At 45.9% G+C, this 22,959-nt stretch overlaps 1 protein-coding gene across 1 annotated transcript in view; it reads left to right on the plus strand.

Moving 5' to 3' along the window:
* The first annotated feature begins 573 nt into the window (after nucleotides 1-573).
* LOC119187732 (protein SLC31A2) overlaps nucleotides 574-22,959 on the plus strand; it is a 70,248-nt gene continuing 47,862 nt past the window's right edge. The window contains exons 1-3 of the mRNA XM_037435808.2: nucleotides 574-794; nucleotides 2,985-3,075; nucleotides 3,742-3,893. Coding sequence (XP_037291705.2) covers nucleotides 714-794; nucleotides 2,985-3,075; nucleotides 3,742-3,893 — 324 coding nt within the window. The 5' untranslated portion in view covers nucleotides 574-713. The remainder of the gene's footprint in view (nucleotides 795-2,984; nucleotides 3,076-3,741; nucleotides 3,894-22,959) is intronic.

Here is a 22,959-nt window from a genome sequence, read left to right on the forward strand (position 1 = left end):
GAGTGAGTAACCAGAGAGAAATTTTTAGTGCTCGCAAAACCCTGAAGGGGCCAACGGAAACCACTTTGAGAAACCCGGTCTAAAGGTAGGAATATCATATGTAATAACTAGTGTAAAGGTATACAGCAATCTGTGTATTGCGTTATAGCTCCTCCGTCGTCCCCACCTTTTTTTTTTACAATTATCAAATGCGTAGTCCTTATGCCTTTACAAAAAGTTCACTGGTTGGTAAGCACATCCGATGATGCCAAAAGCATGCGAGCGTTATCTCTTGCGGCTGGCCTGCGTCGAAGGAAATGAGAAATTGCAAAGATAGTTGTGATAGATATATGAAGTAACGCAATCGTAGGTCTACTTCCTGGTTTCATCTCGGCGCTTAGTTGACTTTCTTTACTTTAAAAGGCGCATTTATTGGTTTTCGACGTATGCTTCCGTTTTACCCAACGAGGGCGTTTGAATAAGCCGCGGTGTGAAAACGGAAAAAGCCTGCAGTTATTTTAAATGCGGAGAGATGGCGCTACAAGCGCTAGCGCATTGTTAGCGTCGTCTGTGGCATGGCAACTGTGGCAACCCTGGTAACGGCGCCGGCGCAGCGAAGGACGCCCGATCCGGACGGCTTACGCGCGGGCGCACCGCGCTGTACGGGCAGCTTCGAGAAAGTGAAAACTGGATTGCAACCGGCTTTCTCTTCACTTTTGCTTTTCTACTAGCGTATGCCAAGTTTAGCTCCGTCGCACACACCGCGCCAGCAGTTGAGCTCACTGACGGCGAGCGTCGACCACTGTCAGCTGAAGGTGAGGCCCGCTTCGTTTTTCTGGCAGTTGTATTCGGTGTTGCCAGCTTTAACAGTGTTTCCGATGTCGTTGCTCACCCTTACTTGTCGCACTGTCTTGGCATGTGCTACACTCTGCTTTAACCACACACGTGCGATCAGGTAATTTGATTAGGTTCTGCATCATAGTGACATCTAGGAACTCACAGGTTGGGCGCTTGCGAGTTGTGCTCTGCAACTTCTTTCTTCGATGCCAGCGGGCGTAAACCCCTTGGTCTCCAAGGTTGCAATGCGGTTGTTTGGGCAGTGCGTTGCGCCGCGACTGTTGACAAGCGCGCTCCCCGAAAAACACGCGACGTCCTTGCTGGATGTCGCTCCGTTTGTTTGTCAGCTGCCCAACTTTTATGGCGCATTGTGCTGCTGGATTTCCCTTCAGACTAACGGCCTCGAACGTCTGTATTCGCTTTCATTTCACACGTCTACTTTTCTGAAATGATTTTTAATAAGTCATTACAATGCATGTCGAATAAGACGGTGCCTCAGAACGACACTCGTCTGATCTTTGGAGCCGTGATTCGTTGTATTAGGCTATGCAAATTAATTACTGCATTATAGTATTCATTGATTGTGTTGCTGATTTTAGCGAGTGACACGAGCTCGCGCCCCAAAAGAAAAGAAGTCAAGCTTGTTCAACTGCGTAGTTGCAGAAATGCCTGTCCTAAGCTGAAATATTTCATTAGCGCTGAAATGCAAGACGTTGCACAATTCTGCCGGTTTTATTTATTTTTTTCGTCCGATCGCCTTGTCGACCTTGGTATTCTAGAGCACAATGCGGCATGGTCTGTGACAACTGCTTTTCCGCTATTAACACCATGGCTTCCTATGTTCTTACCTTACCCTGCTCGTAATTATCTGACAAAGCGGTCGTATTCGCCTCTACTTCATCATACATGAATCTTGTAAGTCGGTTGACGAGGGAGACGAAAGTCAGCGGACGCTGTCCTTTTGTACGGGGAAAACGGCATTGGCCATCAGGCGCTGACTTTCCTGGACCCGGAAGCCGGTAGTGCAGGAGAAAGTGGTCCCATCGCGGAAGCGTTTTCGTGGTCCGGGTTCGTCGACCGGCTTCCCTGGTCCTTGACCGGATTTCATGCAGGTCGGAGACGTTGAAGGACCTGCTGGCAGACTGATTAGCGTGTTGCGGCGAGCGTTTAGAAGAGCCATACGTTGACAGCTCGCTATAGTGCCGATGCTTGCCGCTAATCCCAATGTATGACAAGCAAGTGCGTAGCCAGGAGTTTTTTTTTTTAAGTAAAGGACCACTTATTGGAGGCCTTGAAAACCACTTATTTTCATCATTTATTATCAGCAAAACACCCTGCTTCACCGAATTTCAAGAGGGGGTGCTAGCCTGCCCCCCTCTGGCTACGGACCTGATGACAAGTGTGTGTTGTCTCAGGTCCGCTTGTGTGAAGTTGTAGTTTCTTTACGCGGCAACGAAGCTTCCAAATAACCGTGGATTAAAAACGTATATGAGAGAACAGGAGCCCCAAGAACAAAAAAAAAAAGGATTTCCTCTGAGGTCATGCATGTAGGATGGCAATCGAGATATGGCTTGCCTTTGTCTTAAGCCTGTTATGGTGAATATCTCTGTCCTTAACTTGTGTGCCCTGGTCATGATTTTTTTCTTTCATGGATTCTGAGCTCAACAAAGTTTTGAAGCTGCTACTGTTCATAATTTGCTGTTGCCATTTAGATTATTGTTTCGACTGTTGCTGCCTGCACACTTTTTCTTAATTGCTTCAGTTTTAATCGCATGTTTTCACGGCTTGTCCACTTATCAAGTCTGAGTGAGAAGCATTAGTCTAAGGGAATAGAAAATGTAGAAAGGTGCACTACTAAATGAAGACATACAGCACTACTTCACTTTGGTATCACTGTACCCCTATATTCTGGAGTACTGTCATGGCGAACATCTACCCTTACAGGTTTAATGCTCCAGTGGTACAAATCATTCAATGGCTCGATCAAAGACATGTTCTGTTATGCGAAGCCAACTATGCTCTTGCAATGGGCTTCGAATAACTTGCTGTGTTGCTGGGTACTGGGCTTTTTCTGAAGTTGATTTCCTTATAATTTGCTGGTTAGTTTGTAATTTGCCATGATTCTTATATAGGTAATTATTGTGCGGACATCTAAACTCTCTCTGCAGATGGAAGTCATGGGCCATCAGTCATACTTTGAATTCAGCTCACATGTGGAGAACCTGCTATTTCGAGGCCTCTCAGCATCCTCTCTTGGAGGTGATGTCATACTGCTTTTTATAATGTTTGGTAATGCATATATTGCTTTCAAACAGGGTTGTTACATTTTCTGTCACTGATAATTATGTTTGCTAACAACATGTTTTATGTGAAGCATGATGGACATGAACTGTATTTTGCACTTTAAATTCTTTCATTTGCATCAAAATTGTTCACGATGTGAAACGAATAACGTCGTATCGATAACCTTGCTTTGACTTATGCACTATAGCACTACCAATGGGATCACTGAATTCCAGATTAAGTAACCTAATTTTAGTAGAGGTGGAAATGTGAAAATAATAGTGCACTTAGATTTAGGTGTTCAACAAATAGATGCAGGAGGTGAAAATTAATCCAGAAGACCTGCTTCAAATCCTTCATAAGCATGTCATGGTTTAGGCAAATGAAATAACGGAATTTGTGTTCATTTTTAAATTGATTACTTCGTGCTTTTTGGCTTTGTCAGAAATTTTGGTGACAGTTTCAGTGGGCACTCCGCATTTTGAAATTTTGTGGTCTTGTGTAAGACCAGCTTTTTTTTGTGTTCTGCACTTCAATCTCACTTGTTTACAAAGCGCTTGAGGAATGCATGATTTGTGCTTACCTTACCTCTCATTGTCTGACCTGCGGTTGCTTGTTTCCGAATGATTGTTCTTTGTGCAGGCATGCTCGGCATGTGTCTGGGAGTGGCTGCCTTCTCTGTGCTGTATGAATCCATCACAGCATCACGCCATTATGTAACAGAAGTGCACAAACAGAGCCTGTGGGCACCCAGTCAACGGAGTCGCCTTGAGGCCAGCCCAGACGCCTCTCAGGTCTGCTGTGGCTCCTGCTTTTACTGGCATTTGTTTTGCAAATTGTCACCGAATGTTGCTCATAGTACATGTGTTGTAAGTGCACTGTTATCTCTAGCCCCCAATGTGCCCAGTATCTCAGAAGTACGACTGTCTTTATACGGTATGGCAATTACGGGTTTAGTTTGGAGATTGTATTTCAGTGGAGGCTTGATTATGCAACAAAACAACATGGATGATTCCCTTATTTAGAAATCAGGATAATGCGAAAGTGAAACTTGTCTTCACAAAGGCTGTTGAGCGTTCATAGTCCATTGCTTTAGCAACAGCAACAAACTGCAAAGTCACGGGAATCACGGTAAGCAGCCCAAAATTTTAAGCCCGCACCTCAAGCAGAAAGCACGCAACAAATTAGCATATATATAGGACGAGCGTGAACTAACAACTGTCAGAGTTCGACACTTGAAGTGCGCTGTTCAAACAGACAGAAAGACGCACGATACGAGCGCACAGGTGCGCACAGGACAAGCGCGAACTACCGTCACAATTTTTCGTCGTGTGTCAGCAGCGCACACCTTTCATAAACGCGGCCGTGGAAGCGAGAGAAGTGACCTTCGTCCTCTCCCAAGTTACAAATCTGATATAAGCGTGTGCGCAGGAGGAACCACGCTTGGTGGAGGCGACGACCTTCAGAGCGCGCCGTCGCGCCATCTCGCTACTGATAAGAAAAACGCGCTAAAGTTTCAGTGCTCTGAGGATCGCCAAACGGTGTATGGTGTATACAAATGGCTTGCCCTTAGCATCCTCGACAAGATATCCTCCGTGGCATAATGGTTAGCGCTGCGCGCTGTGAATCCATATGTTGCTGGACTTTTAAAGACGATAGTATTTCTTGGGAACCTTCGACGCAAAAGTTTTGGTATGTCTGTCTGTCTGTTCATTTGTCTGTTTATCCACCCTTAACGGTACCGCGGGCACTTTAAACGGCACCAGCGGATGCCCCAAACGGCCAACCCCATCCACAGCGCCCACCAATGTTGCTCAAGATTCAGCGTTCATACTTGTGCGATTGTCAATTAAAAAGCAATTATCGCGCATATCTGAGGCACCATAACAACACACATATATTTTCTATGTGCGTCTTTTACTAGAAAAAGCATACATAAGTTATTCTAAGGACCGTAGCGTTTATCACGCGGCGCTGACCATGCAACGCTTGCACGAAAAGGGAAGCGTTTCCAAAGCTATGCTAAGACGACACGGTGGTGGCACGTGTACCCGTCGCCTTGCGTTCTGCACCTTATCACCTCTGAAAACGTGCGCGCCCGTCTCAGAGCCGCGTGTTTTGTTTTCCAAGATAACTGTCAGATAGCGCTCGTGTCTCGTGTGTGACGTGACTTGGTGCGCTCGTTCGCCTCCGCTACGTGCTCGAGGCACTCTAACGCAGCGCCTCCGGAATACCATTCACCGAGTTTCTTGCGCAGAACATCAAATAAACGTTTTGTTCAATCTCTCCAGACGCAAGACAATCGTCTTTCGACGACATTTGCAGATTAACATGCAGATACTGGGCCAATTTTTTTTCTTCTGGAATTTTTTTTTGCTATGTGTTATTATATGCTTTACAGCGTCATATCCGTGACGGAAATACGTCATTGTAGCCGTGGTGAACCCCGGCATAAAATACTTTCGTGTTAAGAAGTTTTATGTAATAATATAAAGTTCTAATAATTTTCTTCCTAGCACTATTTTTCATGCATATAAAATATCTGAGAATCTATTTAACGCATTCGAGCATGCATTTTTTGTTCTGATCAGACTAACAGATATAATGATCATTTATGAAATTCTGAATGTAGCCGAGTGCTGCTAAGGTGTCTATTATTGAGGTAATAAGGCTGAATGGCATTCGCAACAATTGTGACAGTGCCAGAGTGTGTTGACTATTGATTCCAAGAAAACATCACAGCTTACAAAGTAAAGTGCTGTTGAGAGGGCCGTTTGTGTTTACTGAGCCCCAAGTGTCAACCCTCTATGGTCCTGGCAATAATGCTGGTGCATCTTGTATAAATGTGTACTTCATCGAAATCACTGAGTAATTTGATCACGTACATCAATTGCATGGATGTATTTACATGTGTAAATACATGCATGAAATTTTGAGTTGCAGTGTTAAGCCAGAGCAATGGGGAAATGAGGACAAGCTGAATATCTAATATGTACAAAAGATTTCAAAGGCTTAAGAACATTGTTCAGGTATATAAAGCAGACTATTACCATGGTAAAAGCACGAATCAATGTGAAATGTGTATCATTCGTCAGAGTTGTAAATATATGTTTTTCTATTTGCACATTTCTTCCTTGTAGTATGAGGACATTTGTGTTTGTCTGTTTTGGGCATGCATAGAAGTATATTCGATTACTATTTCTTCGTCTCATGTATAGGCCATTCAGTAAGCATATATACAAGGTGCTTCAGCTACATTTAGCCAGAGTTTAAAAATATACCAATGCACTCAGTGACAAACGCAATCAGATGCACGTTGCTGACTATTCTCTCGAGTAAGGCAGACTATTTTTGTGTTCTCGGTAATTTGGCCACTTTAATTAATCAACTTCTGAAGCAACGAAGCTGGCAAGAATACCAATGAGGAAGTTGTAGATGGGTTTGCAAACAGTCTGACCAGAAAGTTTCAAACTTTCTATATATTAAGTGTTAGTGTTTTTCTGCTTATTACAAATGCCCGCGAATGAGAGAAAAAAAAAATAAACGGAACATGCACGTTTGCGTGATGCTTCCTGGACAGCGCAGGGCGCGCCAGCGTGCATTTCACGTGGTATATATGAGTCATTCCATATCAACTGTTCCCTGTCGATTTTCGACTATCTCCAATCACATGCCGAAAAAAAAAATCGCGCAGGTAATAGCTATTTAGGTGTTATATTTCGCTAAAAAAATATTGTGTCGCCTAGAAGGCGCTTCAAACTTTGGCCACCCAAGTGAAACTGTGTCACGCCAAATAATTTATATAAAATTACTGGGTTTAGTTATTAATATGAAACAATCTCTTCATTGTATTCAAGGCGCTACTTTTTCATGACTATGCTAGTTTACTCATGTTTGTTTCAACTTCATTTTTCGCCTTGGCGAAAAATCGCTATATGCTGCGCGGTTGGACTTTTTTTTTATAAAAAGCACAAAATTCTTCTCGAGTACTGCATTTACATCTTCTCTTTTATAAGTTTTTATATGAAATTATTAAAATACCTTGGGAGTAAATGAAGCACGAACATTGCCAGAATATTGTGACAAAGTTGGATTATGTAGCAATTTCAGCTCGTATTGCGGCCAAATTTTCTAAAAATAGCAGTCAAAGTAATATATATATATATATATATATATATATATATATATATATATATATATATATATATATATATATATATATATATATATATATATTGTATGTTTTGTTAGTAAGACATGCAGAAACTATCAAAAGAGAAAAAAAAAATTATCTTTGAACACCACAAGCTATAGTAAGAAACTTGCCTTTGCCTCGCCTTCACTGCATAGCTCGTGAGTGCGAGATTCGAGGGGGGACTTTTCAGAAACGAATAATGCACGTCATACAACTGGTTGTCACGTGTTTTAGTAATACTGCGTGCGTGCGTGCGTGCGTGCGTGCGTGCGTGCGTGTGTGTGTGTGTGTGTGTGTGTGTGTGTGTGTGTGTGTGTGTGTGTCGCGGACATCTGTAGTGAGCAGAAAAACAGCGATACTTAATCGATAGGAAGTTGGCAACTGTCTAACCGGACATTTTGCAAACAGATCCGATGTGAAAACCAGCCAGGATGGTATAGTGACGAAGGCACTGGGCCGCTGACCCACTGGTCGCGGGATCGAGTCCCGGCCTCGGCGGCCGCATTTTCGCTGGAGGCGAGATTGCTTGAGGCCCGTGTGCTTAGGTCATGGTGTAAGAATTAGTTCTTATACCGTGGCTTAGGTTTAGGCGCACGTTAAAGAATGCCAGGTGGTCGAAATTACCGGAGCACACGGCGTCTCACATGATCATATTGTGCCTTTGGGACGTTAAATCCTAATAATTATCGAACCGATGTGAAACTTTCCCGTTGGCATTTTTCGCCCAGCGTGGTTGCTTCAAAAGTTAATTAATGTGGCACAATTAAGCAATCAATTAAAACACAAAACAGTATGATGAGTCCAGGCAACGGTCAGCAACATGCATTTGGTTGCGTCGTCATTGAATGTATCGACATATTTTGAAACTCTCGCTAAACATAGCTGGGGCGCCCTAGAAGAAAGATACTGTGGTATGTACTCACATAAATAATTTCAGTTAATGAAAGGCTGGTTCTGCATCTTGTTACACCTAATGCAGTGTACGGAAGACTAACTGGGATGTATGTCCCAAATATCATAATACTTTGCAAAAGAGGAAAGGTGCAAAAGGAAACAACAAAAAACGCATTTGCTTTGATCTCTTTGTACAGTTGATTCCCGACGAGCATGGTGTCTGATATTCATTGGCGTAGAAATTCGAAGGGATCGGGCCGTCGAGCATGGCCTATAGCGGTACCTGTGTCTGCGAAAGATTCGGGCGAGCACCATTCGCTGCGCCAACTTCCGCGTCCTGCAGAATCACGGGCGGAAACGAACGCTTGCCAGCGCTTGAACGTGCCAGCGTTCGTTCCGCAATTTGACTTCTTTCCCATCAACAGCAGGCTGTGGTCTAGCCCTTCCTTTTTGCTATCGGGGTGCGCCGTTGAAGCCGCCAATGTACGCGTGTACATGTGCGCGACATTTGTGACGAATGCCGGCGACATTCGTCTGTTCGAGGCGGACATCATTGAGTAAGCGTTTACCTCATTTCGAGGCGCATCCTGCACTGCGCGTGCCTTGAAGCATGTCGCGGAAGGAATCACCTCGCACTTTCGCTGTTTTCATTTCCTGTTTCGCTTTGCCGGCCTGGTGGCACTCAAGCGGAGCCGAGTGCCAGGCTGGCTGTGACGACGAACGGGATGCGCGGCATGCAAGAGTTCCCAACGAACCACGCTGTCCGTCATTTGCGCGGGTGCGTCCCGCCCGTTCCCAAATACGGGGCGCTGTCGACGAGGCCCCTCTTTTGCCCGCCCTGCTAAGCGCAGGAGGGCGAGCGAAACGGTAGAAAATAAGTACCGCCCATTCAAAGCCCCCCTTCTCGGCCCTGCCTATATCGCAAGCCCGATCTTCAACGGCTCTGCTTGCGGACTGTGCTGCCTTCGCGTACCACGTCGTGCGTGCCTCCTGTTTTCTTTCTTCGTTGCAGCGTCCCCCTCCATTGCTTGTGTTTTGTGTTTGGCGTTAAACTAGACCACGGCTTCAGTTAAAGAAAAAAAGAAGTGGGGTGGGGGGCGCCGACCTTGCGAATATTGTGTAGCACTCGTTGCTTTCGTTTTCACTGGCGTCACTTCCCCTCCCAGTCAGTTACGCCGTGTGCGGGCCTTTCTCGCTCCCCACTTTCGCGTCTGATAGCGGTATCACTGCTGCATCGATAGATCTGCGTCGCCGTCACGCTCCGGATTAGAGTACGTACTGCCTGGATAAATTTGCGGCGAAGCCGAGCAGCTGGTGCCCTCCGGGCCCTTGTTTTGGCGCTTGTAATCCGTCCTTGCGCTGAGACATTGAACCCACGGAACGGTAGAGCCGCTTACTTTAAAGATGCGGATAAACACAGTGCCCCGCCGCGGTGGTCTAGTGGCTAAGGTACTCGGCTGCTGACCCGCAGGTCGCGGGTTCGATTCCCGGCTGCGGCGGCTGCATTTCCGATGGAGGCGGAAATGTTGTAGGACCGTGTACTCAGATTTGGGTGCAGGTTAAAGAACCCCAGGTGGTCAAAATTTCCGGAGCCCTCCACTACGGCGCCTCTCATAATCAAATGGTGGTTTTGGGACGTTAAACCCCACAAATCAATCAATCGGATAAACACAGTGATCCAGCTTTTTAATCAAAACATCTTGCGTTTCGGAGCTGCTGTCGAGACCGCATGCTTAATGGTGGTTCCTGGAAAATATAGGAATTATGATATTAGTCAAGCAAAATGACCGCGATAGATACTGACGACCTATTACAATTCAGTGTTCTCGAGTCTGCGCCCGTACAAACGGCTGCAACAAGGTACGAATGTATGCTTTCACACAATGACTTTACTGCCCGGGGGCGCAGCCAGAAATTTATTTCGGTGGAAGGGGGTGTCCGATTTCATTTCATGTATGTTCCCGCGTGTGCGCGCACATGCATTCGCACGAAATGTAACTATTTCGGGAAAAGGGAGGAAGGTTGCGTTCCCCGCAAGGGCGTCTGCGCAAGCAGGCGTTTGGTGTGTAGCGACACCACGGATCCGAGCTAACGGGGGGGGGGTTCGATCTCCTTCCACGCCTAGCCGTGCTTGGCTGAGCAGTGTCCGGGGAAAAGGGGATCCTGGGGATTGAGCCGACGCTGGGTGATTGGACCTTTAAGGCCCCCCGGCAGAGGCAACACACCCCTTTGGCCCCGGCTTCACGTAGACGGCACCCCTGGGCTGACCCACCCAGGGGAAAGCGGCACTCGCCTTTTTTCTATCTCTTTCTCTCCCTACATCTTCGTCTTTATCTCCCACTTTTCATCTGTCCTGTCTTCTACTTTCTTCCGTTTACTTCCAAACTTCCTGGCGGCTAGGGTTAACCCTGTGCAAATAACCTAACTTCGTCTAGGCGCATTGGGTCATAGTTGCGTTGTACGGCTAGCGTCTGCAGGGTTTAGCATCCGCAAACTTGTAGCGTTCCCCCGTCGGGCTCCGTGGTGGGTGGCCGCCACCGCTTCTCAAGAAAATGAAACAGGCATGCATAGAGCTTTCCCTCTGCTAAGTGATCGTACCACTTTAAAGCGCGTATACGCACCGAAGACTTTGTTTTTTTTTTTCAACCGTTCAAATGAAAACTTCCCCCATTTTCATATCATACATAGTGAGAAAAGTGGCAATCAAGCCAAAACTGTATCCCGCTTTGTAGTAGCCAGGTGTCTTACAGAAACTCTTGGGGCCGAGTATTAAGTTACCAAAATGGCCAGTGGAGACCTCCTCCTCGAAATTCGAGAAAAAAGAACAGTTTGTGAAGCTACACAATCTTTCAACGTTTGGTGACACTTTGATCACTGTAACACCACACAGATCAATGAACACAACCCATGGAGTGGTATTTGACGCTGATTTGCTTGGCCTGACCAGGAGTAACTTCTGGTAGGGTGGAAGAGTCAGAATGTGACCAATGTACAAAGAATCATCATCAGAAGAGACAACAAGGAAATACTAACAAAAAAAAACCTAATACTCACGTTCGCTTCCAGTATTCTGCCAGAAAGTATTCAAACAGGGTACACGAAGACCTTTCTGAGGCCGTACATACCGAACCCTCGTCGTTGCTTTCAGTGCCAGAGGTATGGCCATGGCTCTAAAAGCTGTCGTGGTCGCCAGGCTTGTGCACAATGTGGAGTCCTAGGCCACGTGTCTGAGAACTGCAAACAACCACACTGTGTAAACTGTGAAGGAAACAATGCCGCATATTCACGCTCCTGCGCATGCTGGAAGAAAGAAAAAGAGATAATTACATTGAAGGTGAAGGAAAACATTTCATTTAAGGAAGCACTGTGAATAGTCTCACCATTCTATGAACCTATATATGCTGATGCGGTGCGTCGGGGTGCACCGCCGCACCAGCCCTCGCCACTCCTTCGGCCCGCGCATACCGAGCCAGTGGTTGTGGCACCTGCCCCCAAGGCGGCTGTAGTCCAGACTACACCGCCTACTCCTGAACAGAGACCGGAGACTCCAGGGTCCTCGGGTCTCAAGGCCTCACCTCACCAGGCGAGGCCCAAAATTTGAACTAACAGCTCGCACGTGCGGGCATCCAGTGCCTCCGAGGAGGCAATGGATACCTTGGTTACCTTGGTGTCAAAAGAGTGGCGTGGCTCCTTCGAAAGCACCAAGAAAACAAAAAAAAGCAGATAACAGGGCCTTGCGACGCCCATGTTACGTGAACTCAAACTCCCTGCTTAAACAACCACTTGCTTTTCGTACACACAACACTACTTTACATTCTCCATGAACACTAAAATTATACAACGGAACGTCAGGGGCCTCGGAAACCTTGACGACATCCAAAAACTTTTACAAGAACACTCACCAAAAGTGCTGTGTGTACAACAAACACACCTAAATTCAAAACACACCCACTTTCTTCGTAAATACGTTATTTTTCGAAAGGACCGTGATGATGCCATGAGATCATTCGGAGGTGTTGCCATTATAGTGAATCAAGGGATTGCATGCACACACTTACAACTCCAAACATCCCTTGAGGCAGTGGCTATTCGAGCTGTGCTTTTCGACAAACTGATCACAATTAATTTGCACTCTTTACATACCTCCTAGGTACATGGCAGGAGCCGAATGCTCCTGTCTGTCATTCCCCATTAGCAGCCATTGACTTGTGTATTGAGCACTATTTTTTATTGTTCAACAACGCACAGAAGTCTCTCACCGGCACCACCTTGGAGGTCAAAATGTTATACTTGTTACATACTACGGGGGACGAACGGGTGCCGCTATAAGGAGCTTCGCCCCTAAAAAGCACGTGTGTCTTGTTCTCCAGGAAGAGAGGCCTTGATTCCGAACCTGATATTCAACTTCATGGGCAACGTCTTTCTGTTAATACTGAACACGAATTCTTAGGCATAATCTTGGACACCAAGCTAACCTTCATACCACACATCAAATATTTAAAAAAACAAGTGCATGAAAGCTATGAAAATTCTAAAAGTGTTGTCACGCACTACGTGGGCAAGCGACAAGAAGTGTTTATTGAATTTGTATAAAAGCCTCGTACGTATACCCGCCTAGACTATGGGGCAATAGCATATCAGTCTGCGACACCTACTGCCCTTAAAATGCCTGACCCTGTTCATCATCTAGGCATCCGTCTCTCCACGGGTGCTTTTCGCACTTGCCCCGTGGAAAGCCTGTACGTGGAATCGAACGAATGGTCGCTCCACCTACCAAGATGTTACATGTCTTTTAAATATTGTCTTAATGTAAATGCAGACGAGAATCATCCATCACATTCCACAATTAATGACATGTCAAGCCTTGCTGTTCTAGAGAAACGGCCTTCGCTGAGACAGCCCTACTCACTCCATGTGAGAGGCCTAGCGAAGGAAACCGGTGTGCCACTCGAACACCGTTTAATGGCTCCCGCAGTATGCCTGCCACCGTGGCAGTGGCAGGCGATATATTGCGACGTGTCTTTCTTATAAGTTACGAAGCACGTGCCAATCGCACATATTATGACATACTTCTTAGAACTGCAACATAAATACGCATGTCCTGAGTTCTTTACGGATGCTTCAAAGTCTAACACTTCTGTCTCGTACGCAGCCGTCGGCCCATCTTTTTCGGAAGCCGGCATTCTGCACACTGATACAAGCATTTTCACCGGCGAAGCTTATGCGATACTTGCGGCTGTTAAACATACTAAACAAATAAAGCTACAGAAGGGAATAATATATACAGATTCCCTAAGGGTAGTAAAAGCTCTGAAAACACCTAAAAGCACAAAAACCCGGTCCTTGTCTCACTTTTTCACTCCTATGCACAGTGTACTCATCGAAGCAGCATGTTGTAGTCTGCTGGGTGACAGGACACCGCGAAATACAGGCCAACGTTCTGGTGGACCAGCTAGCTGGATCCGCCAACAAAACGCCTATAGCAATACATCGAAACCAGTTTCTGCACTTGAGTTGAAAGCTTTTCTAAAACGAAAGCTCAGGGGTTATTGGCAGAGCACATGGGACACACACACAGGTAATAAATTGCATGTCATCAAGCCGCAACTTGGTCATTGGCCACCAGTATCAAAATCACGCCACACAGAAGTAATACTTACAAGGTTAAAAACAGGACATACATACACTACACATTCATTTCTTTTGTCTGGTGGCGATCCACCTTTGTGTGAAAGATGTGGAGAAGCGCTCACGGTACTTCACATTCTGATCCAGTGTCAAGAGTTAGACAGGCTAAGAAGACAACACTTTCCATTACCCTACCGACAGCAGATACCACTTCACCCTGCAATGTTCGTCGGTAGGGAACCACTTTTTACACATAAATCATTGTTAGCTTTTTTGAGAGAGGTTCGCACTTTTCATACCATATACCCGGGCATTCCGTAGCACGACCTCTCCAGAGAGGTCTCTGCTGCGGTGGCTACTCAACAAAGCACTTGCCTCACGGCCCTTGGATGCAAGGGTGTGAACGAACGAGGCACTTGTGCGAATGCCATACATGTTCACCATCGTTTTTATTATCACAAGCTTTTGTCATTCATTGACACCACACACCTTTCACGGCATGGTCATAATTTTATTACTTCTGCCTTTTTACCCGCCTTAGTGCGAGGAATTTTAAGGCCCTTATACAGCCGCTTATCACAATCATTGTTCATATTTCTAGTAAAATGAACTTGCGCTCTTTGGTCATGAAATGGCCCTTGCGCCACAAAACATCAAACATAATCATCATCAGGGAGGTTGCGTTACCTATCCGCGTAACAGCAGGTATAACCCTGAGCCCGCCACGGTGGTTCTGCGAGCTTTGCCCACCGTGTGGCTGGGCGCGGTACGTGCCTTGCCGAATAGCTCAAAAAGATCTTCAAAATACATGCCCGATAGAGGGATCGACGTAGCAGCCCACTGCTCTTAGACTACAGTCGTTTTCCTTTTTCTTCTATTTTTTGTACATGCGGATAATATGATAATACATTTGAAACTTTATGAAACCAGTTTTTACGAATTTCTCGATTTATTGAACAAATTCAATCCCCCCCCAAAGCTGCCCATAGGCCTAATGCGTTTATGAATTCGAAATAACGAAACAAACTTTGCCGCCAAACCCGATTTAATGAAGCATTAAAAAATAGATGTATGGAATGGGAGATTTCTCCAAATTCATGGCGTTTAAAATGTCAGCGTGCTGCCAGCGTAGGAACGGTACAAACAGCGCAGCGGAGGCGTTGCCATTTTGGTTCTTACGAAACTACAAATCAAAGCTGCACGGAACGAACGACACAGTGAGCCAGATGAGGGGCACCGTCGACATTCTGAAGCGGTTGGCTGCACGGCACACGAGGGTGCCGAGGACGCTTCGATCTCTCTGGCCAGCTACGAGAACTTTGTGGTCACGAAGCGCGCGCAGGCAAATCACGAGCTTTTGCAGCGAAAGCTGTTATGAGATCACAACACGGGTCTCGCGAGGCGCCGTAGTTCTCCGCCGCCGCCGGTGTCCGTAACCAGTATCGAAAGAAAAACACTAAATAAATAAAAAAAACATTAGTGACACAGTGTGGTCTGAACACGGGTCCGCTGCGTGCCAGCCTAGTACTCTACCACTGAGCTTGGAACACGTTTCTAAACAGGCTTTAGACAGGCTTGATGTCGGTAAAAGAATATAAGTAATATGAGTAATAGAGCGTTTTAGAGCATCATAGAAACAGCCAGGCGTCACAGAATGCGAATTGCGTAATGAGTGGGTCGTCCACTGCTCCAACCCACTAAAAAAAAACTTGTTCTTGAACCCACTTCAGGCATAGTACATCATCGTCAGGCACTGCATAAAAAAAATTGCAAAACATTTCTAACAAGTGTTCAGCGAATACCACGCGCCCCGCCGCGGTGGTCTAGTGGCTAAGGTACTCGGCTGCTGACCCGTAGGGCGCGGGTTCGAATCCCGGCTGCGGCGGCTGCATTTTTCCGATGGAGGTGGAAATGTTGTAGGCCCGTGTGCTCAGATTTGGGTGCACGTTAAAGAACCCCAGGTGGTCTAAATTTCCGGAGCCCTCCACTACGGCGTCTCTCATAATCATATAGTGGTTTTGGGACGTTAAACCCCACATATCAATCAATCATCAGCGAATACCACGCTTCTCATAATGACGAAGGATAGCATAGTGAATGCTGGCTTAGCTAGTACACAAAAATTATAATTATTTATGGTGTAGTGGGTACCCAGCAGTGTGGTTGTAGCAGTTACCCGAATAGTGTTTAAGAAAAGGCTCTGAAAGGCCGCTCTTCTAGCTTCTGCTGTGACTGTGCTACGTGTTCCGCGCAGACCTGGCGTTTTTTTTTTTTTTTTTTGCCAGGCAGCAAATTAGTCGATCTCTCGAACCGGAATTTGTCGTTCTCTCAACTTTGTGAAGTTCCCGATTTAACAAAGTAATCCGCAGGTCCCGGTTGCTACTTTAAATCGAGGTTCAACTGTGTGTCCGCCAAGGTGGATCAGTGGCTATACGGTCACGGGTTCGAAGGTCACGGGTTCGATCTCGGCCGCGGTTGTCGCATTTAAATGGAGGTAAAACAGTAAAGACCCGTGTATTGTGCGATGTGAGTGCACTTTAAAAACACCGGATGGTCGAAATTTGCGGAGCCCTTCACTACGGCGTCTCTCATAATCACATGGTTTTGGGACGTAAAACCACGGGTATCATTAATAGATTCAACTGTGCATGCAGACTATGACGAACATTATCCACACACATCCGGTGCCTTGCCAGAAATTGTGTGTGTGTGTGTTTGGGGGGAAGGAGTTTCGCCCATCTATTACGTGTGCTCGTACGTGTGTTTTCAAGTGTTTGTGTGGAAATACACGTTCAAAGTTTGAAAATATCGAGTATATAGCTTTGAACCCGAACACGCCCCAATGACACTCATGCACACACACTTTCCGAATATGAAACAGTCCAGCAAGCGCATATTTCCATCCGCGCATATGCTCCTATCGCGCCAAGCCTTACTAACTAGACTGAAATGAGCATATTTCTTAGCAAGCTATGAACACGTTGCGGAAAGGCGGTGATACGGAACCGGCTGACGAGTGCGCATGCGCGAACATTGTACGCGCTACGGAAAGGAATTTCCATAACGTTTTGCGTAGCTTGCTAAAAGCCTCTAATAGCCAGCCTATATACCGCTGTCGTCGTGGTCGTCCTCGTCACATTGATGAGAAGCACCGCCACATGTTTCTGAAGGCCTGGTGTAAAAGTGATAAGGGGGCCTTGCCAGCGGGGCTACGATCAAAATAGAAGCGACGTGACGCGTTCGTCGCTGAAATCAGTTGCGCGTCCTCATCCTATCTCGGCGTCATGGCTCCTTTCTGCAAGGCCGAGCGTGTCGTGCCTTGCAATTAAAAACTTTTTAGGACTGAATTACCTCCCCCTTCCCTTTTTTTTTTTAATTTACCCCTGCGGCCCGCCGCGGTAGTCTAGTAAGGTACTCGGCTGCTGACCCGCAGGTCGCGGGATCGATTCCCGGCTGCGGCGGCTGCATTTCCGATGAAGGCGTAAATGTTGTAGGCCCGTGTGCTCAGATTTGGGCACACGTTAAAGAAACCCAGGTGGTCGAAATTTCCGTAGCCCCCTACTACGGCGTATCTCATAATCATATGGTGGTTTTGGGACGTTGATTCCCACATATCAATCAAATTAATTTGCCCCTGCAAGGTTGGCAGTCACCTGCAAGGTGGCCGCAAATTCCATTTGTCGTCTATACCTGCGTTTGATAATGCGTAATTTCACTTTGCTGGCTCAAGAAGTCTTCGCATGCATCGGTTTTCGCATCGCGTGGGATGTGAATTGTTTTTTAATGCAGTAAGTAGGTTGTCACGAGTGATAGCAGACGACGCTCGGCACGTGTCTCGCCTCTTCGCGAGGATAAAAGAAAGATCAGCGCTGAGCTCGTGCGTGCTCGGGCAGCTTCAAAGAATAAAGAAAAAGGGCCAGGCAGTCTACTCCTGGTCTCCGATAAGTTACGCCGCCTCGGAACCCACAGATATCCGGTGGCCACAACGGCGCATCACATAGGTCTGAATTGGAAGCTTTGTTCTGCGATCTCTAAGTCGCGTGTAATTAATGCAGCTAACTTGAAGGTAAATTTTAATTTTTAGTGGCACCACTTTAGGTGTTCTTAGCTAGTTCCTTGTGACATTATCTCAGCTACGGTGGTCTAGTGGCTAAGGTATTCGGCTGCTGACCCGCAGGTCGCGGGATCGAATCCCGGCTACGGCTGTTGCATTTTTGATGGGGGCGAAAATGCTGTACCCGTGTGCTCAGATTTGGGTGCACGTTTAAGAACCTTAGGTGGTCGAAATTTCTGGAGCCCTCCACAACAGCGTCTCTCATAATCATTTGGTGATTTTGGGACAATAAACGCCTCATATCAATAAATCAATCATCTTGCGACGATAGATAATGACAGCATTTGACCTGAGGCTTTGTACTACCTTTTTGTTCCTGGTTTATTTACTGTACATAACAAACATCTTTTCTTTATTGCGTGCATTATGTCCCTACAATGCTCTCAGCATTCCCTTCATAACGTCTGAGTGGCGTATGAGACAGAAAGCAAACATTTACTTCAGCTTGATGCCTCGCTTTATCTTTTGCCACAGAAAAACCGCTTGGCCTTAGCGGAACGCGCAGCTCAGTCACAGCGAAAGCTGGAAGAGCTGCCTTTCAGAGCCTATTTTTAAACCCTTCTTGGGTAACTGCTACAAACACAATTGCTGGGTACCCACTACGCCATAAATAATGATAATTTTTGTGTAGTAGGTCAACATTCACTGTGCCTTCTTTCGTCATTCCTCGGAGAAGCCTGGTAGCCGCTGCACACTCGGAATTTTGTGCATTTTTTTTTATTCAGTGGCTGACGCGATGAAGAATTATGCGTCAAGCTTTCGGAATGAGTTGGAGAAGAAAGGCAGCCTATTATATTTCTCAAGCTTCGGAGTTTTACGGTAGAGTAGCTCTAGTATATGCGACTTTGTCTTTGTCCTTCCTCGATGATGTTCTTCCGCCGATGAGGAAATATCTACGCACCGCCCTCCTATGTTCACCCGGTATACCGTTTGCAATTGTGTAAGGTGCTACACCCTTTATTAAGTGGCCCGAAGTAGTTAGGCAAGAAAAATATGTAAGAAAAACACGAGACATTGCGTGTGACATGCGGTGTCATTGGACATGCATGTATAACATCTTTGATAGATGGCACAAGCGAAGGCTGTGCCACAAGTGGGCCGTTGAACTCGGTCTGCGCAGTCGACAGTGATCGTGAAGACAGGGTGATATGCGAACGGCGTGCTTTGAACTGTATGAATTGTGGAAAGAACAGCGTTCGCTCTTTTGGCGGGAAGGGAGCACGGGGATACCGTACACAGTCATAAAGATCAGGACTGACAACCCTTGTGTAGTCGCTACTGCTCCTGTAGATCGAAAGAAAAAATCCACGCATCTCCATGAAGCGAATCATGACGAGGGGGCGAATTAGTGGTGAGTTAAATCACTCGCGCATGTAATTGACAAGGTGTGTGTACAGTATATGCAATGTTTTATTGGTCATAACATGGGCAGGTGCTCTGGTGTGGGCTGATAGCAGTAACCGTACGTTATACCAATTACAGGGACCTTGCAATGCTTTTTTTTTAAGGTAGAAAAAAAAATTTCACAGCATACCCACGGAGTGGATGATGATGAGGGGGGCGAAGCTTCCGTCTGTCCGTCCGTCTGTCTGTCTGTGTGACAGACGGACGGACGGACTCTTCACTCCACTCTTCATCATTCACTGCGTGGATGTGCTGTGAATCCTCTTTAATCGTCAACTATACTAAGACCACTAACGCCATCTAGTGATATTTTTTCCAAGAACGTATACCCACAACGTCATTTAGGGAGCAATTCTTAAAACTAACTAGAAGTGCCTACTACTAAAACATACTACTACTACGAGGGAAAGACCCACACCCTAAGGAGCTTCGCCCCTGAAAAAGCCCTCACTTGCGCCCGGAACCTGTTGCAGTATGGGTCAGTGGCAATGACATTTTGCTTTTATGCATGGGGTCCTGGGTTCGGCTCTCGGTCACAGTGGTTGGATACCGATGGGGCAGAATGTGAAAACCTTCGTGCACCGTGCAATGGGTGCGCGTAGAAGAGCCCTAGGAGATAACAACTCCGTGCTCCTTAAAGAGCATTTCAAGCAGTGTTGTACGGAATGCCGTTCCCAGGAACGACGTTCTATAGGAATCTTTTGGAAGGAACGAAAGAACACCACCGTTCATTCAGGATCGGTGGAAATCTAACGGTAACTTGTTACGTTTCCGATGGAACGGTAGGAGGAACGGCGTTCCTTTCGTAAACGTTCTGCAGCATTGAACAGGCGCACGCACTCAGCACATCATGCAGAACAGGATGGATGGGCCACCACTTGAGGTACAAGAATGTACCGCTCGCCTGTCACGGGGCTATGATGCATCCCAGTTTTCACTTCAAGGCGTCTGCCAGGGGAGCGAAAGACGTTGAGACGGGCCCCGTGCGGAAATAACAGTCGATCTTTTTTCAGCAGAGCTCTTACGCTCTAGGTACGCCGAGTATTGTGAAAGAAAATGGCCATCATTGTCACGAACACGCACGCGCTATCTTCTTCAGCCCTTCTTTTCTTTCACTCTCAGAATCCTGATTTGTCCGGCTCGGGATGCAATAACTCTCATGGGCGACAGAACGAGTTCAGGGAGATATAGATAAAGAGCAGGAGACAAATTCATGGCGAAAACACACGCGTTCGGTGAGGTGAGATTCGAAGCTGCCTACCCACGAGCTGAAGGCGAACTTTGCAACCGCTCGGCTATCATTTTTTATGGCATTCAACATAGGCACGACAATTCGAAGCAATTGAATGCAGAGAACTAATATATTCGGCCCGTATCACGACCCAACGACGCACACATATCACTAAAAAGGTCGATTAAAGTTGCAATGTGGGCTTATTGGTGTGGCATATTTGAATAACAATGGTAGCGCAAGGGAACGGGACAAGAGTTAGTAACACGAAGACACACACAGCGCACATTAGCGTTGTGTGTGCGTCGCCGTTCTACTATGTGGAGTCCAATTTCTTCGCACTACCATTGTTATTCAAATAACAATGCGCGTTCATCCCTAGAGCGAATATATCAAGTAACGGACACTAGAAAAGCATAGCATAGCCTTCTGTACTATAGTACGTCAAGGGTGTGGGAAAGAAAAGTAAAAGGGAAGGGGAACAAGTATAAAGAGACAGAGAGAGAGAGAGAGAGAGAGAAATATAATGAGAAGTGAAAAAGAAAGAGATAGAACGGCTATATAGACGCATAGATAGGAAAAGAGAGAAGATAATAATCTGATTGATATGGGGGGGTTTTACGTCCCAAAACCACCATATGATTATGGGAGACGCCGTAGTTGAGGACTCCGGAAATTTCGACCACCTGGGGTTCTTTAACGTGCACCCAAATCTGAGCACACGGGCCTACACCATTTCCGCCTCCATCGGAAATGTGGCCGCCGCAGCCGGGATTCGATCCCGCGACCCGCGGGTGAGCAGCCAAGTATACCTTAGCCACTATAGACCACCACGGTGGGGCGAAAGAGAGAAGACAAAGAAAGAGAATGATAAAGAGAAAGAAAGGCATGAAAGGGAAAAAGATAGGCAGACAAAGAAAGGAATATACTGAAATACGTTCGTTGACTGCGAACAGGAAATTTTACGAAGTTGTAAATGAGTTTACTGGACGTGCACACTGAAATATTGAATCGGCACTCGTTAAATGCAAAGTATTGTTCCTTTGAGTATGGTTTCCTGCGCAAGACGTCTAATTATTCGATGTGATTTTCTATGCAAGACATTGAATTACATTGGTGCATTGGTAGAGATTTCTATTGGAATAACTGGAGCGCAGTATCCTGACAGGGCCTTTGAAGACCGGCATGGAAAGTGTCACATGTGTTGAACTGGAAATAGGCGAGCATGAAAGTTGTGCATGAAAGCACATGTTGCGTACAGTTGAGCACAAAAGCACGTGTCGTAAGGCTTGTGGTATCTGAAAAATTTCTGTAGGAGCGTTCATTAGGATTCCTTTTACCTACGTATAACCTGCTGTCGGCGTTAAATTCGTGTATTATAGTAAAAGCTTGTTAATTACATCCCCGTTATTACGGAAACTCGGATTTTTCAGGCGTATTCTACGCTGCCAGCCATTGATTACTATAATGAAGCTCTCGTTCAGCATGATAGGGCGCAATTAAGATGATCCTGGAAGTGAAATCCGAAGTAACAAGGTTTTACTATATGTGTAGCTGGATAGCTTTAAATTGCTCACTTTATTTTGCCTTATTAATAGCTGACAGTGTATATTTATTGAAAAGTAAAATGTAACGTAAATGTAACGACACGTTTAAATTGTCGAAATGTGGCTGTAACGAATTTCTTTTGCATTTGAGGAACGTGTAAGGAGACTTCCTTTCAAAATTTGGGGGGAAAACGAGGAACTAGTTTTGAGGAACGTGTACAACACTGCTCGTAAGTTGTTCCGTATAACGAAGAATTTATGCGAAGCCTCTCTTAGCGTGACAAAAGCGCGTCCGGTTCCTCCATTAATCCATGCCCCTACGTCATGGTGCAGTCTAGGTCGTTTCATTGTATTGATACAAGAATGTGCATTGTTGACTTCAGTGTATGACAAAAGTGAATTACATGTTAGCCAATGAATAGCATATACGCCTGTTATGTGTACATCAATGACGTAAATGATATGTGTACTCTATGAAGCTTTCGCAGGTATTTCATAGTATTTACCAAGGTATTTCATTAACTTGGTACATACTATGCCATGCATGGCATGACGTGCATACATAATGTGAATGTCATATGTCATCTACGTCATCACGTGGATGACATCAATTGAGGTGCCATTGATACAATAGATGCCATTTGAGCCGCTTGTTCATTTCCGATATCAGAATGTTCATTATATAACATAAAAGACTGCCACATGTACTGCATTTACTCGTGTTGTAGCAGCAGTGATTGATGTATTGTCTGCTAGTGCTGGCTAGTACTGGCTGGTGTTTTCTAACTTTAGTTATAGCGATGCCTACACTGTTGGCTCTAATGTTGACTAATGCTTCCCAAAGTAT

The sequence above is a fragment of the Rhipicephalus microplus genome, chromosome X (assembly GCF_043290135.1).
Source record: "Rhipicephalus microplus isolate Deutch F79 chromosome X, USDA_Rmic, whole genome shotgun sequence".
NCBI classification, from domain to species: domain Eukaryota; kingdom Metazoa; phylum Arthropoda; class Arachnida; order Ixodida; family Ixodidae; genus Rhipicephalus; species Rhipicephalus microplus.